Here is a 16,616-nt window from a genome sequence, read left to right as displayed (position 1 = left end):
ACCTCTTTGGCACCCGCTCTCGGCTGTCCAGCATCCCAGTGAGTAGAGCACGAATGTTTGGCCTCTGCTCCCACAGACGAAGAGCCAGGACAAGAAACTTGAGTTGTGCCTGTTCTGCAGAAAGTCAGCTTTGCAACGGTGCCATCCGCATTGCTGTCGCCTCCCGATTTCCCAACTCAAAGTCCATTACAATGGACCCTCTTTGGCACCCGCTCTCGGTTTCCCAGCATCTCAGTGAGTAGAGCACGAATGTTTGGCCTCTGCTCCCACAGCCGAAGAGGCAGGGCAAAGAACCTGAGCTCTGCCTCTTCTGCAGAAAGTCAGCTTTGCAACGGTGCCATCCGCATTGCTGTCGCTCCTCCATTTCCCAACTCAAAGTCCATTACAATGGAACCTCTTTGGCACCCATTCTCAGCTGTCCAGCATCCCAGTGAGTAGAGCACGGATGTTTGGCCTCTACTCCCACAGCTGAAGAGCGAGGATAAAAAATTTGAGCTGTGCATCTTCTGCAGAAAGTCAGCTTTGCAACGGTGCCATTTGCGTTGCTCTCGCTCCTCGAATTCCCAACTCAAAGTCCATTTGAATCCAAACATCCACGGCTCCCCCTCTCGGCTGACCAGCATCTCAGTGAGTAGAGCACGAATGTTTGGCCTCTGCTCCCACAGCCGAAGAGCCAGGACAAAAAACCTAAGCTGTGCCTCTTCTGCAGAAAGTCAGCTTTGCAACGGTGCCATCCGCATTGCTGTCGCTCCTCCATTTCCCAACTCAAAGTCCATTACAATGGAACCTCTTTGGCACCCGTGCTCGGCTGCCCAGCATCCCAGTGAGTAGAGCACGAATGTCTGGCCTCTGCTCCCACAGCCGAAGAGCCAGGGCAAAAAACCTGAGCTGTGCCTCTTCTGCAGAAAGTCAGCTTTGCAACGGTGCCATCCGCATTGCTGTCGCTCCTCGATTTTCCAAGTCAAAGTCCATTACAATGGAACCTCTTTGACACCCGTTCTCGGCTGTCCAGCATCCCAGGGAGTACAGCACAAATGTTTGGCCTCTGCTCCCACAGCTGAAGAGCCAGGACGAAAAGCTTGAGCTGTGCCTCTTCTACAGAAAGTCAGCTTTGCAACGGTACCATCCGCATTGCAGTCGCCTCCGATTTCCCAACTCAAAGTCCATTACAATGGAACCTCTTTGCCACCCGTTCTCGGCTGTCCAGCATCCCAGTGAGTAGAACACTAATGTTTGGCCTCTGCTCCCACAGCCGAAGAGCCAGGGCAAAAAATTTCAGCTGTGCCTCTTCTGCAGAAAGTCAGCTTTGCAACGGTGCCATCCGCATTGCTGTCGCTCCTCCATTTCCCAACTCGAAGTCCATTACAATGGAACCACTTTGGCACCCGTGCTCGGCTGTCCAGCATCCCAGGGAGTAGAGCACGAATGTTTGCCCTCTGCTCCCACAGCTGAAGAGCCAGGACGAAAAACTTGAGCTGTTCCTCTTCTACAGAAAGTCAGCTTTGCAACGGTGCCATCCGCATTGCAGTCGCTGCTCCATTTCCCAACTCAAAGTCCATTACAATGGAACCTCTTTGGCACCCGTTTTTGGCTGTCCAGCATCGCAGTGAGTAGAGCACGAATGTTTGGCCTCTACTCCCACAGCTGAAGAGCGAGGATAAAAAATTTAAGCTGTGCCTCTTCTGCAGAAAGTCAGCTTTGCAACGGTGCCATCCGCATTGCTGTCGCTCCTCCATTTCCCAACTCAAAGTCCATTTGAATCCAAACATCCACGGCTCCCCCTCTCGGCTGACCAGCATCTCAGTGAGTAGAGCACGAATGTTTGGCCTCTGCTCCCAGACCTGAAGAGCCAGGACAAAAAACTTAAGCTGTGCCTCTTCTGCAGAAAGTCAGCTTTGCAACCGTGCCATTTTCGTTGCTGTCGCTCCTCCATTTCCCAACTCAAAGTCCATTTGAATCCAATTATCCACGACTCCCCCTCTTGGCTGGCCAGCATCTCAGTGAGTAGAGCATGAATGTTTGGCCTCTGTTCCCACAGCCGAAGTGCCAGGACAAAAAACTTTAGCTGTACCTCTTCTGCAGAAAGTCAGCTTTGCAACGCTGCCATTTGCGTTGCTGTCGCTCCTCCATTTCCCAACTCAAAGTCCATTACCGTTGAACGCCTGTGGTGGGTGCTCTCGGCTGTCCAGCATCCCAGGAAGTAGAGGACGAATGTTTGGCCTCTGCTCCCACAGCCGAAGAGCCAGGACAAAAACCTTTAGCTGTGCCTCTTCTGCAGAAAGTCAGCTTTGCAACCGTGCCATTTGTGTTGCTGTCGCTCCTCGATTTCCCAACTAAAAGTCCATTTGAATCCAAACATCCACGGATCCCCCTCTCGGCTGTCCAGCATCCCAGTGAGTAGAGCACGAATGTTTGGCCTCTGCTCCCACAGCCGAAGAGCCAGGACAAAAAACTTGAGCTGTGCCTCTTCTGCAGAAAGTCAGCTTTGCAACGGTGCCATCCGCATTGCTGTCGCTCCTCCATTTCCCAACTAAAAGTCCATTTGAATCCAAACATCCACGGTTCCACCTCTCGGCTGTCCAGCATGCCAGGGAGTAGAGCACGAATGTTTGGCTTCTGCTCCCACAGCTGAAGAGCCAGGATCAAAAATTTGAGCTGTGCCTGTTCTGCAGTAAGTCAGCTTTGCAATGGTGCCCTCCGCATTGCTGTCGCCTCCCGATTTCCCAACTAAAAGTCCATTAGCGTTGAACGCCTTTGGCAGCCGCTCTCGGCTGCCCAGCATCCAAGTGATTAGTTGCACGAATGTTTGGCATCTGCTTCCACAGCCAAACAGCCAGGACAGAAAACTGCAGCTCTGCCTCTTCTGCAGAAAGTCAGCTATATAACGGTGCCATTCGCATTGCTGTTTCTCCTCAATTTCCCAACTGAAAGTCCATTTGAATCCAAGCTTCTGTGGCTCCCCCTGTCGGCTGTCCAGGATCCGAGTGTGTAGAGCACTAATTCAAATTAGAATTATATTCCAATATGTGCACAGGAAGTTCTTAATTGTAGGTTTGGTGTGGGTTTTTGTACTTTGCCTTTAAGCATCTCTAGGAAATAACAAATGTTCTGAAGCTTCCTGCTGGAGGGTCACTTCTTAGGGACTCTGTCAAGTTGCAGCTCTTGAATCATGGTTATACTGTAATCTTTCTGTTCAGGCAGCCTAAAATGCCCTGAAGTGTGAAGATGTCACACAGGACCTCATCCCATTTTCCTGTAACGGGTTATTTTTTATGGAAACGTTGAGTGATTTGCTTCAAATGAACTGAGGTTTTGGCGAATATAAAATGGGACACAAATATTTTTTTGAGATAACCCACTGAAAAGGGCAGAAGTTTTTCCTTTTCTTTTCCCCTTTTAAAGGCTGCCATTTCTCCTGACAGTTTTCCATTGCCAGAAATCATGTCTAGGAAAGTGAAGCGCAGCCTTGGAGCATGGAAACACTTCTGCAGCGCTGAGCAGGGAAAATGTCTACTCCTTATGTATGTGATGTTGCTGCAACAAGAAATGAGGACAAGGAAAGCTGCAGGTAACATCCTGGTGGGACAACTGATAGATTACTCTTGAGCAGCAGATGAAGGAAGGGTGAGACTAAAACTGCAAGACTAGGATGAACCTCTGGCAATCCTGATCCCAGTGAGTGTGGGAGGGAAGGAAGGGATGAAGCCAAAGGGGAGGGAAGCTGCCCACTAGCTTAGAGGTCTGTTAAACCATCAGCCAAATGAAAAGCTGCTCAGACATCCTGAAAGGGCTTGGTGATAACGACAGGATCTGACTCCAGTGAGCAGCCTCTGGCTCCAGCCTGCCCTTGTGCCAGGGAGGGAAGAGGCTGCAGGGTGAGTCTTGCAGAGGTCCCTGCAGTAGGCATGTCCCTGCCTGCAGAACAGCTTTTCCTGCTTGGCGAGGGAAGCTGTGTGACTGACTCTGGCAGAAGATCTTTGTAACTTACAGAGACCTCTCCTTTCTGCAAGGTGTGTCAAAGAGGAAGCAGTTACACGTGAACATGGAACTCTGCTTCATACAGCCTGTGTTCTCAGAGGATGAGGCTCTCCTTTCCCCTCTTAAAGAATCCAGGGTGAAATGGATATCCTCATATAGGCAAGCATTTCAAAAGCACAGGGTTAGAGCACATGGTCATTTATTTTGGAGCAGGCCTGGTAAATGAGCCCGCTTTCAAGTACTTGTCCTGAAGGAGATACTCTAAATCTTTTCCTGCAGGGAACAAAACCTGCATCTTTTACTCCTCTGTTCTCTGAAGCATGGAGTACTCTGCACACACCCCTGCTTCACCTGGGGACCAAAACAAGGCTTGGTGGGTAAGGTTTCCTATCTAGGAACATGTGTTTGGAACAGGAGCTCCAGAGGACTTCTAGGGAGAAATGTGGGCATGCCTGAGGGGCTGTGGAGAATGAGAAAAGTGGGTGAAGATCACGGTACTCTGCCCGTCCACAGCCTGTTGTACAGTTGTGTGGCTCCAAGCTGGAATTCTGGCAAGCTGCTTGAGGATCTGTGGATTCATGTGCTTTTGGGAGATGGAATTTGGTCATTCAAGCAGTGCAGTCCTGTTGGCATGGCTTTACCACCAGCTATCTTCCTGTGTCGTTGGGAATGCATGTGGCATCTTGTGCAGCTGATGGGGATGGATGGGCCTGAAAGAGTGACTGCTGGTGTGTCACACTGGTTGACCTTGAGTCACTGGGAGTGGGTGAACATGTCTGGTGTAAGGCAGTTCCAGGAGGACCCTGTGGGCTTCCAGACCCTTTGGGAGAGCCTGGAGAAAGATTTCGGCCACAGCTGCAAAGTGTCAAATCCAGCTCATGTCAGGAGCCCGCAGCATCACTGCTGCTGGCTGTAACAGAGGGGTGCACACACCATGTAAATGCATCATGAAGTGCTGATATTTTCCCTCCAGGTACTCCTTCATATCAAAGCAGAGTGCTATCACCAATCCCAAACATCCAAAAGTGACAATTAAAACTGGTGAAATTCATGGCTGGCTTAAGGAACACAAAATCTGAAATACAATGTATTCCAGGGCTCAATAACCTTTTGATATGAGCCTTTAACACACCCATGGGATTATACTTCAGTTTTCCTCTGTGGTGGTGATTTAATTTTTGAAGGTAGAAGGGATAGATAAAAGACTTAAACGCTTGTGGGTGGCATGGAGACAGAGTAAGTCACCACACTGAGGCCAAGAATGAATGTTAAACCCATTAAACCCACCTATTAAAACAGAGCTGAGGGCAAAAGGTGGTTGGTGTGACCAAACAGCAGCGTGTGGGATGCTTGCAGAGTAAAAAGAAATCCTTCATAAACTGGACTTGTGCTAAGTGTAAAAGATGGAAAGAATAAGATTTGGTAGGTGAAATGTTTGTGTGGGGAAGCAAACAGACGAACAAAACCCAACATAATGCAATGAGAAATGGGAATATAAAGAACATTCAAGTCATAGAACTTGCACGAATCATTTTGAAGACATTGGGAGCACTCCCTGCTTCTCAGTCAGCTGCCAGCAGACATGATGCTCGGTAAAGAGAAGGTCTGACCTGAAGCTGAGGTCCCAGCAGCAAAAAGTGAAGTGTTTACATGTGTTCATGGGAAAGAGCTGGGGAATACTTCCATATGGAGAGCTCAAAAGAGAATTTTTTGGACCTGGAAGTGCCTTTAGGAGAGATTCAAGTTCACATGAAATGAGCAGCAACACATTGTCAGGACACACGGTCCCACCTGCAGCCTCTAAGGGAGCTCTGGAATGAACAAGCCAAGCTGCCAGCTGGGATGGGGATTGCTGCCCTGAGACCCACAGCAAGTGTGACAGCAGCTTCTGAAATGAGTTTCAGGGCAGCTGTGACAAACTCCAGCCAGGTGAACACAGCAAATTCATAGATGCACCATCAGTGGGTAAATACTGGGATGTAGTCACTGCAGGTTCAGTACAGGGAGATTCTGCTTCAGAACTCCATGGGAATTGCTTTAATGGCACCAACAAGCAGGGGCTAAAGGGATTTGGTTGGTACAGTGCTTGAACTTCCACAACGCATTTGATCATGACTGTGCTCAAGGACTTAAGGAAATAAAGCTGCTACAGGAAAAGGGGGAACACAGACTGTCACATAGACTAAATGAAGTTAAATGGAGGGGGTTTCGTGTTGGAGGGATAGTTGGATGCTCACTATATTAAAAAATAATTGGGGGAAAAGTAATGAATCAGGAAGGTTGGACTGATACAGGGGGCTTGATATAAGAAACGCTAGTGCCTGGAAAATACAGAGTTAAAGTACTTTTTAGCTTAACTTAAGTTGTAGAAAGAAAACTACGTTATAAGTCTATGGAATTTAGGGGCCCCACTAAACATGAGTTAATTGTTTCACACTAGCCTTCTAAAGTATAACATTTCACACCATCCTTCTACTCATCAGCTAGTTCAAAGACAGAGCCTCCCAAACATCTGCTAGCTTGGGATACTCCTTTCCTGCCCATCCTGCAATAAATTTTGCAGGAAGGTCACCCTGTTCTAAATCGTTGCTAGCTAACAGAAGAATTACAGATATGGTTGGTTTCAGCTAATTGTGTGACTACTAGGGCGTCCAACTGTACCAGAGGTGAAAAGTTTAAGAAGAGGAAGACTCATTTACTTCATCTTGAAGACCCCTACTCACAAGAGGAAGACTCATTTACTGCATCCTCAGACCCTCGCCCATGACCACGGGGGGGGCACTGCGCATGTGCAAAGGACCTTTTAGCTCATTATAATACGAAGCAGGGATAGGTCATGAATATGTATAGACGTGTAACTTTAGAGGATAAATGTAGCAGGAAACGACACTGAGGTGTGCATACTTTGGAGGAGCTATCCCCATGCACCTCAGCGCTGAATAAAAGCATACCTACTTTACAACTTCAACGAGTTGTGGAGTCAAACCGCATATCAGGACCATCCACTGACATGGCTGTTCAGGGCAAGAATTTAGCAAAGGCTGAGTGAGGAACTGCAGGGGGATTTTATGAGGCAGGCTGGGAGATGAAATTCAGCGTCAATAAAGTAGTGCTGCTCATGGGAACACATCAACAGAGGAGTCCTCGGCTGGCGGTTCTCACTCAGCAGTGGGAGCCTTGGGTTGTGAAACACGGTCCTGCAGAGCCTTCTGCCTGGGGAGCTGCAGCAAACCAGGCTCGAGGGAAGGACGGGAGCAGAGACCAGCACCATGGTGTGAATCAGCCGCGCACCACAACCCGAGTGCGCGGTTCTCACTATCCCCTGGGACGGGGCTGCGAGAGAAGGCGGCTCCGGGCAGGCAGCGGGATCCCCCATGGTCTGGAACACGTTGGAAGTGCTGCTACATCAGCCAGATCTCTGCGGGATGAGGACAGGGGTGAGGAAGGGCTGCAACAGCGGCGGAAGGAGGTAGGTGCCAAGGGAACACCGGTGCCGATCTCTCCCGGCTGGGTTCAGCGCCTCAGGGGCGTTTGCACCGCAGGCCCCTTCCCTTAGGACACGGCAGATGCCGGAAGGCCGCGTTTGGGGCGTTAAGGGACAACCCTCACCGCAAGGGTTGAGGACGGAGCTCGGCTCAATCCTGCGCTGCTGTTCCGGGGCTCCCGGGCAGGCCCGCGGGGCTCCTCCTCCTGCCGCCGCGGGAGTGGGCGGGCTCGGGGGCCGCCCGTGACCAGGAAGCAGACGGGGGGCGGTTCCGCTGCGCCGCCGTGCCCGGGGCCGCCCTGCAGCATGAGCCCGCCCCGAGATGGCGGCTCCGTGCCGGACGCGGACGCTGCAGGTGGTGGACACGGAGTTCAGTGCGGACGCGGTGGAGTGGTGCCCGGTGGAGGGCTGGCACAGCATCCTGGCCTGCGGCACCTACCACCTGCGCCCGCCCGACAAGGTGAGACCCGCACCCCGGCCGCCTCAGCCCCCGGCTCGGCGGCGATTCCCGCCCTTCGCGGCCGCCTCAGCCCCCGGCCCGGCGGTGGTTTCCCGCCCTTCGCCCGGCCGTGGCTCGCCTCAGTGGGGTTGGCTGGAGGTGGCCGCACCGTGCGGGGCTGGCTTGGCTTTAACCCCGCAAGGGAGGGACTTGACAAGCGGGAGCCCCCAGCCCTTGCTCCCGCAGCACCTCTGGTGCGGAAGGTCTGTGGGAGGAGGAAATAGCGTAAACCTGTGGTTACTTTCCTGTTTCCGATACAGACTGACTCCCGGGGAAGCAATGGGGCTTGTGACCGCACTGGGCGCCTCTACCTCTATCACTACAACGAGGAGCAGCCTTTCATCCCGCTGACCGAAATCCAGAGGATTGACACCGCTGCCATCCTGGACATCAAATGGTAACGCTGGCCCAGCAGGAACTGGAGCATGGCTGCTGTTCTGGGGATCTCTTTTGCTTGTTGGTATGGCAGCAAGAGTCATGTCTGTTAATTAAAGTGTCCCTGGCTTTTTGGAGGGAAGTGTTCTCTGGTTTGTTCCTGTAAGCAAAAACCATGCTCATTTCTGTGTTATGCTCTTGTGCTGGCTTATGAGCAGCTGCTCAGAGACTGCAGGCCTCTTGTTTTAATAGTATATGTAATATGTTTATATAATATGTATAAATCTGAGATTCATGGAATCTATAAGGCTGGAAAAGCACTTTCAGCTCATCCAGTCCCACCCTTACCCCAGCACTGCCAAGGCCACCACTAACCCATGGCACTGAGGCCTCGTCTCCAAGGAGTGTGAACACTTGCAGGGACGGTGACTGCAGCCCTGCCCTGGGCAGCCTGTTCCAATGCCTGAGCACCCTTTGGGGCAGGAATTGTTCCTCAGCTCCATCTAAACCTGCCCTGGTGCAGCTTGAGGCCGTCTCCTCTTGTCCCATCCCTTGTTCCTTGGGAGCAGAGCCCAGCCCCTCCTGGCTCCATCCTCCTCTCAGGCAGTTGTAGGGAGCGATCAGGTCCCCCCTGAGCCTTCTCTTCTCCACACTGAACCCCCCAGGTCCCTCAGCCGTTCCCCATCACACTGTGCTCCAGGCCCTGCACCAGCTCTGTTGCTGTTCCATGCATGTGGAACTTGAGGAGCCTGAGGTTTTCTTCATAAGTTGTGGTTTTGGTCAAGTACCTTCTTGTGCATCCTGGAATAAAGGTGATGACCCTGTGCTCCACCTAAAATACAAGGAAGATGGATATTCAAGACTTGTTTCACTTGATCTTTTAGGTGCCACATTCCTGTTGCAGAACATCCCATGGTTGGCATTGCAGACTCCACAGGCGCCGTGGAGTTTTGCCACCTGACAGGAAGCGAGGTAGGTGGCTGTAACGCCTGCTGCTGTTGAAGTTGGATTTAGTCCATTGATACATCTCTGGTGTTATTAGCAGGGTGTGGAGACTTGCAGGAAAGCTGCATGGTTTCCATGGCTTCCTCAGTATGCTTAGCTTTCTAAGCACTGGTTTTGCCTGCTGATAGTGTTCTCATAAATTCCACAAATTGGCACCAGAGAGGCTGGCTGGGCTCTATCCACCTGGGTGGGAGATGAGGGGCATAGAAGCATATCCTGGGAACTGTCACTTTAGAATAAGTACAGACTAAGTGGTAAATGTAGCAGAAGGTGCAGAGTTACTAAAAGTAGGGACATTTCATTTCTTCTTCAGTGTGGGACCCTAATATACTCATCTGTCTCTGGAAAACACAGGCAGTGGAAGTAAGCAGTACAGGTGTTGCTATATACCTGCTGTCTTCCCAGTCTTAACCATTCCTTTTCTTTCCAGTAGAAGAACAGCTGCATGTTGGAGCCGTGCTTCAGGGTTGATCTCGGTGCACAGTGTCTGGCTTTGTCTTTAGACTGGTCCACTGGACGAGAGCAATGGTGAGCATGGGAGATAAAGGCTGGTACTGGAGTTCATTCTTCATGCTTTCAGGCATAAGTTGAGGGCTTTGAATGACTCTTTCTTTGGTGGCTTCTACTGTGGGAGCCACTTCTCTGGGCACCCTGTGCCAGCTCCTCAGCACCCTCACAGGGAAGAGCTTCTGCCTAAGAGCTCATCTCAGTCTCCCCTCTGGCAGGTTAAAGCCATTCCCCTTGGCCTGTCCCTACAGGCCCTTGTCCAAAGCCCCTCTCCAGGTTTCCTGCAGCCCCTTTAGGCACTGGAGCTGCTCTAAGGTCTCCCCTTCAGGAGCCTTCTCTTCTCCAGGCTGACCCAGCCCAGCTCTCTCAGCCTGGCTCCAGAGCAGAGCTGCTCCAGCCCTCACAGCATCTCTGTGGCCTCCTCTGGACTCGCTCCAACAGCTCCACGTCCCTCTTGTGTTGGGGGCCACAGGAAGAGAGCAGGAGCAGTCAGGATCAGCCAGTGCTTCCGGTGTCTGTGATAGAAGGGAAATAAAAGATTTTTTTGCACTCCAGAGGAGGGAAGAGACTTTGAGAGGTCCATGTCAGTGTCAGTGTGAAAAAATAAAATCCCTCTTCATATGGAATTTGTTCATTGATGTAATATCAAGCATGTGAGAAATCAAGATTTTGCATCTAGGAGAAGGACAGAGCCAGGGCTTGTTTTCTTTCCCTCATATGAGCAGTTTGCTCCTGCTGTGAGTCAGGGAATGGGGATCATTGGTATAGATGATTTTAAGATGGGATGGGCTAAAGAACAGTATAAATCTGTGCATTCCTTCTGCTGTAGTACCAGTTTCTGTCAATGTTCAGTTGAATCAAACATCTCTGATTGTTTCAGTAATTTCCAGTGTTTTATCTGTTTTCCATTCCAGTGGATGTCCTTTGAGAGTGATCAGCAGTGACTCAGAGGGGAAGCTGAATCTTTTGGCCATAGATGAATCTGCTCCTTCTGTGCATATCCTGAACCAGTGGGAAGCTCACAAATTTGAGGCCTGGATTGCTGCTTTTAATTACTGGGACCCGGATATCGTGTATTCAGGTCTGCAAGGGCTGAGAATCTCATTTGGGAGTGTTGGGGTGGGGACACCTTGTTTAGGGATGTGTGTTTCTTGGGATTTTTCTTTCCAGGGATGAGTGTGCTGCTGGCATCACACCTCTTGAAAGAGGTGGGGCCTCTGCTGGGGGAAGAGGCTTCTGGATTGTGGGAAATGGTTGGGTTTAATTAGGAGAAGCTGTACCTTATAAACTGTACTTTAGGTAATGGCAAAAAAGATGATCTCTTGTGGTGTGCAAGAGCCAGAGTGTTTGTAGAGTCTCTCTTGCTTAGCAAAGTGAGGATGTTGTTAACACGTCTCTTCTGCGGTGAAAAAAGCACTGTGAGCCTGAGATGCCGTTTGGTCTCTTCAACACTGCGATCCCAGAGCTGTAAAGCATCAGCTCTGTATTAACAGCTCTACCTCAGAGCCCTGTGCTGGTGGTTTGGGTGCTCAGGGCAGTGATGTTCTCTCATTGTGCAGGAGGAGATGACAACCTGCTGAAGGGCTGGGACACCAGGCACAGGCCAGAGGCTCCTGTCTTCACCAGCCGGAGGTGAGTGGTGTCTGTGGCTGGACTCTGCAGTGTGTGTGTGATCGCACCATGCTCCCATCCCCTTCCTGAGGCACTGAATTCAGAAGCATGGAGGGACAGTGGAGTCCTGTTTCTGCCACCTTGGGGAAATGGAGACATCTGTTAGGGTTTGTCATCAGGGGGTGTAGAGATAGGACAAGGGGTGATGGGTTTAAACTGACAGGAGATTGACATGAGCTCTTAGGCAGAAGCTCTTCCCTGTGAGGGTGCTGAGGCGCTGGCACAGGGTGCCCAGAGAAGCTGTGGCTGCCCCATCCCTGGCAGTGTTCAAGGCCAGGTTGGATACAGGGGCTTGGAGCAAGCTGCTGTAGTGGAAGGTGTCCCTGCCCGTGGCAGGGGTTGGAGCTGGATGAGCTTTAAGGTCCCTTCCAACACAAACGTTTCTTTGATTCTCTAATCAGGACAACTTAAGGTTGAAACTTTCTTCTCCATGTCCTTCAACATAATAAACCAACTCCTGATGTAGTTTCTTTCTAAAAGAAGGATCTTGATTTACACTTTTATTTTGGGAATTCCTATGAATGTAAAATTTGGATATCTTATTATGGAATGATTTTAGAAAATATGTTGTTCTCCACTGTTCATTTACGTTAGCTAATCTCTTTTTTTTCCTGGTGGTATAAGCTATCTTTTAGAATATGATTAAAACAATATACAGAGCTCTGGTAAAATTTGATATGTAACCTTAAAATATGCTATGGATTATTGCTATGGAAATAGTAATGTCGGGAGGAAAGACTCCTGGGAATGGAGCTGCTTTGCTGAAATTCTTGCAGGCCTTGAACAGCAGTTCATGGTGCAAATATTAGTAGAAAATATTTGTGCTGAGAGACTGTGAGTAGAAGTTTTGCCCTGGAAAGGCTGTAGGACTGTGTAGGAGAACTCTGCTTTGGTGTTTCACTGGACTGAACTTTGAGCTTACCTTTTTCTCCTTTCCTGACACCTTGACGCAATAATGTGGCCTCAAACCCTTTGAAACTTAAGGAAGAATCCCTTCTCAAATCATCTCTTCCCTCTGCTCTATGTTCCTCTTTGCAGACATTCCATGGGTGTGTGCAGCATTCAGTGCAGTCCCCACCGGGAGAACCTTCTGGCTACTGGCAGGTAAGTCCCTTTGGGCTGCTCTTTACTAGTGTGGCCAGTCTCTTCTTACTCTGAACGTGCTCCTGCTGCTCAAGGTGTGGCCTCTTCAGAAATCCAGTGTGGTGGAGAGCACGGGATCTTCCCTAAGTTTCTCCTGTGCTTGCTGCTCTGCACCAGCATCACTGCTTGTCTGCCCATTTATTTGTGACCTGTCTCCAGCTATGATGAGCACGTGCTGCTGTGGGACACCAGGAACATGAAGCAGCCACTGGCAGATACCCACGTTGAAGGTGGCGTGTGGAGGCTGAAGTGGCACCCAACTTGTGACTTCGTGCTGCTGGCAGCCTGCATGCAGAGTGGCTTCAAAATCCTCGACTGCCGTGGGAGCTTGGGTGAGTGGTCCATGGATTGGAGGTGCCCTTGTGTTGCTCTCCTGTCCTACCCCTGGGTTAGCGGGGAGATTCCAGCTCTGAGCTTGCCAGAATGATCTAGATGTTGTTAGTAGCCACAGATTTCATTCCAAGTTGAGGTAAATCTTCCAGCTTTCCCAGAGTTGTCCTCATATCGGCCTGATGGGCTGTGCACAGGCACTGTTGTTACTCATCTGTTAATATCTCATCACTTCACTTTGAGGGCAGAAAGCCTGTTTGGTTTGGTGTGAAGGCTTTGGCTGTCAATGTGACCCTTCTGGTTTTTATTCATCTAGATGGTTTCGAAGAGGTTCTTCTGCATGTCAGGTGGTGCTTTACTGTCAGCAGAAGTTACTGACCTGCTGGTGGATTGGTTGTTGCTTCAACAAGGAAGTGCTGTGCAGTCTGGTTAATCTAGAATAGCACGAATAAGCCCTCTGTGTGAATCAGAGGGTATTTGCATGATTAAAAAGCTGTTTTCATTTACATTACAAATACAACCTGACATAAAATGGTTGCCTCCCTGGGCTTCTCCTGGCCTTGGGCAGATATGCAGCTTGTGAAATGAGGATAACATTTCTCCTGTGTAGGGGAGGAAGGACCTGATGTCCACTTGATGTCACAGGCAGATGCTGAAAGCTCACACATCTGCAGTTTCTTGCCCACCAGAACCTGGCCTGGCAACGTCCCCAGGTGTGTTTGGGCTCAGTGCAGGTCACCCTGTGAGCTGCCTTGGCTTTCTTGAGCCTTATTAGGTGTTCTGAATTATGAGGCTCTTGATCCTCATGCATGTTAAAGCCTCTTCTCCCATCTGCTTACTGAACCAGGGAAAATCAGGACTAATGAGAAATGGCTGAGAAATCATCAGGAGAGGCAGGACCTCATTGCTCCTACAGAATAACCAGAGAATTCTTCCTGTAGGACACAGCCAATGCTAGAATGGCTTCTGGGCAGGCTGCCACCATTTCCCAACTTGATTTCTGCTCATTTCATATGTTATTATTTCTTTCAAGCGGAAAACACAGAGGAATGCACCATCCTGTCATCCTATGTCTTGCACAATTCCTTGGCCTATGGGGCTGACTGGTCAAGGCTGTGTCCAAGGGGTTCCTTGACTGCCACCCAGGACTCCACTGCTGCATGCCAGTCTTCAGAGGAGCTTGTGGGAAGATCAGAGGAAGTAGATGAGAGACTGAATTTGCAGGTCCAAAACCTGAAGATCATTTATGAGTCTCCTACAGCTACTTTTGATGTGATACTGGATGAGGAGAGTGAAGGCCCTGCCCCACCGCTCAAAGCAGAGTGGAGTCCTGAGCTGCCCAGCGCTCCTGAGCTGGCTGGGGGCTCTGATTTAAAGGGGAGCTTGGATTTGGCTGTCGGTCCAGCCCGAGGGGTAGGTTCTGGCTCAGGAGCCAAGAGACCCTCAGGCATGGGCCTAGGGGGTGATTCAGCCACATCTCTCGACAGCCCCAAGGAAATGAGCATTGTAGCAACTTGTTCTTTCTATGACAACATCCTCCATGTGTGGAAATGGGAGATGAGCCTGATTACAAGTACTGGGTCTCCACCTGAAAGAACAGCCCAAAGTTTGCACTGACCAGAACTGGGGAGAGAGGGAGGAAAACTCCTGTGCCAAGAGTGACATCTGCACTCGGACCTATCTGATTTCTGTTGGGCTTCTCTAGTATTGTTGTTGAGCTTGTGAGTCTTGCAAGGCTGATGCTGATCGAATTCCTAGGGTTTTACTTTGCTTTGAGGCCTGTGGCCAAGAACAGACACATTTATTTAGTTTTCCCTTACTGTACTCACTCTGAGCAGGACACCTTCCTCTCGGCGGCTGCTTGTTTGTACCTTGTATTTGAATCCCTCTGAGGCTGGTTCACATTTGCCTGGTTGATGTCTTAATCCTGATCTCCTCCTTCGATCACAAACGAAACCCATCTGCGCTGCTGCGTGTAGATGAACACAGTGTTGTGCTCAGAGGATCCCTGAGTGTCTTGGAAAAGCCCACGAGCAGAGGTGTGGCTGTGCAACCTGCCAGCTGGGATGGACTTGGAGAAGATGCTCACAGCCAGGGGCTTATGGTGATCTTCCCAAGGGAGAAAGTCTTTTCTAGAAGGAAATCCCGACTGACCAGTGTGACCGGCAGCAGTTTAGTGGCTTTGCTCCGAACGGGGCCTTTCCTGAAGGATTCTGCTGTCTCCACAGCCTGATTGTCCTCCACTGGCCTCACTGCCTGGTTGTCATCTTGCTGAGTACCTCCGAGCTGAGCACAGCCTGGCTTGCAGAACCAGTGCAGTGAGCAGTACCGTGTGGCAGTGCCACGCTTCCTGCTCTCCACAGCAAGACGTATCTTTAGCTCCAAAGTCAAGAGCTTTCAGTTCTTTAAAGGTGAACAGCTTTAAGATCCAAACCTCCAAAAAGTATAAGCACTGTTTCCTGACTTCTTTTAAGGTCAAACTGAGTACAGGAACCAAAATCTTACCAATGTTGCCCTAACTACCTCCAGGGATGGCTGCAGGTTTCTCATGGTTGCTCCATTAGCTTTCTTTTTTCACTGTGAAATAGCGGCAAAACACCAATTCTGGAACACTTTCTCTTATTATCTTCCTAGAAACAAAAAACCAGCTTAAACTAGGTAAGTAACATCTAACTTGCGTGGTTTCTCTTTTGAGGGTCCTAAAGAATTTAGTTGTCTGGAGGGAAAGAAACACCAGCACCAGGGATGTGTCTGTAACAGTGCTGCTTCTGAACCGAGGTACAGCCGGGAAGGATCATGCTGCTTCAAACCCCCTTGTTCAAGGGTGAATGTGTATTTTGGAGAACATTCTTGAGCACTGTTACATGGGGATTCGTATTAGTATTGTGAACAAGAGCTTTTGTTAAATAAAACCACCCTATTTTTGGATGTTTCTAAAATAAAATCAATAGAAGTGATTTCTCTTGTCCTGCAGTGCTTGGGCTCAGGGTGTGTGGTGACAGTGAGTGTTCTCTAGGGATTGGAGCAGATGATCCTCACATAGAATCAACCAGGTTGGAAAAGCCCTTTAAGCTCATTAAGTCCAACTTTTCTGCCAGCACTGCCAAGGCCACCACTAAACCATGTCATGAAGGGCCTCATCTACACGGTTTGTGAACACTTGCAGGGATGGTGACTCCAGCACTGCCCTGGGCAGCCTGTTCCAATGCCTGAGCACTCTCTTTATGAGGAAAACTACCTTCCAGGTAGTTACAGAGAGTGATAAGGTCCCCCCTGAGCCTTCCCTTCTCCAGACTGAACCCCCCAGGTCCCTCAGCCGTTCCCCATCACACCTGTGCTCCAGACCCTTCACCAGCTCTGTTGCCCTTCTCTGGTCCTGCTCCAGCACCTCAATGTCTCTCTTGCAGTGAGGGCCCAGAACTGAACACAGGATTTGAGGTGCAGCTTCTCCAGTGTTCAGTACAGGGGAATGATCACTGCCCTGGCCCTGCTGGTTACACTATTTCAGCTTTATCAGCTATAGCTTTTTCAGCTATATCAACTCTACAACCAGATCTTTTGAATCAACTAGAAAGTGTTTACCATGGTGTTGGCCATTTAAGACTATTCTTATCCCTTGAATGT

The 16,616-nt window shown here is 49.9% G+C and overlaps 1 protein-coding gene across 1 annotated transcript; it reads left to right on the top strand.

Moving 5' to 3' along the window:
• Nucleotides 1–7,757: 7,757 nt before the first annotated feature.
• Nucleotides 7,758–16,078, top strand: DPH7 (diphthamide biosynthesis 7). Its single transcript, XM_080630526.1, has 9 exons — nucleotides 7,758–7,922; nucleotides 8,222–8,358; nucleotides 9,221–9,308; nucleotides 9,775–9,869; nucleotides 10,763–10,929; nucleotides 11,408–11,480; nucleotides 12,558–12,623; nucleotides 12,822–12,994; nucleotides 14,026–16,078. Exons 1-9 carry the CDS (start codon nucleotides 7,785–7,787, stop codon nucleotides 14,607–14,609), a joined length of 1,521 nt encoding a protein of 506 aa, XP_080486652.1. The 5' UTR covers nucleotides 7,758–7,784; the 3' UTR covers nucleotides 14,610–16,078.
• Nucleotides 16,079–16,616: the final 538 nt, after the last annotated feature.

This window comes from Psittacula echo, assembly GCF_963264785.1.
Source record: "Psittacula echo genome assembly, chromosome: 16".
NCBI classification, from domain to species: Eukaryota; Metazoa; Chordata; class Aves; order Psittaciformes; family Psittacidae; genus Psittacula; species Psittacula echo.
Note: the sequence above shows the minus strand (reverse complement) of the source record. Positions and strands in the feature narration are given on the sequence as shown.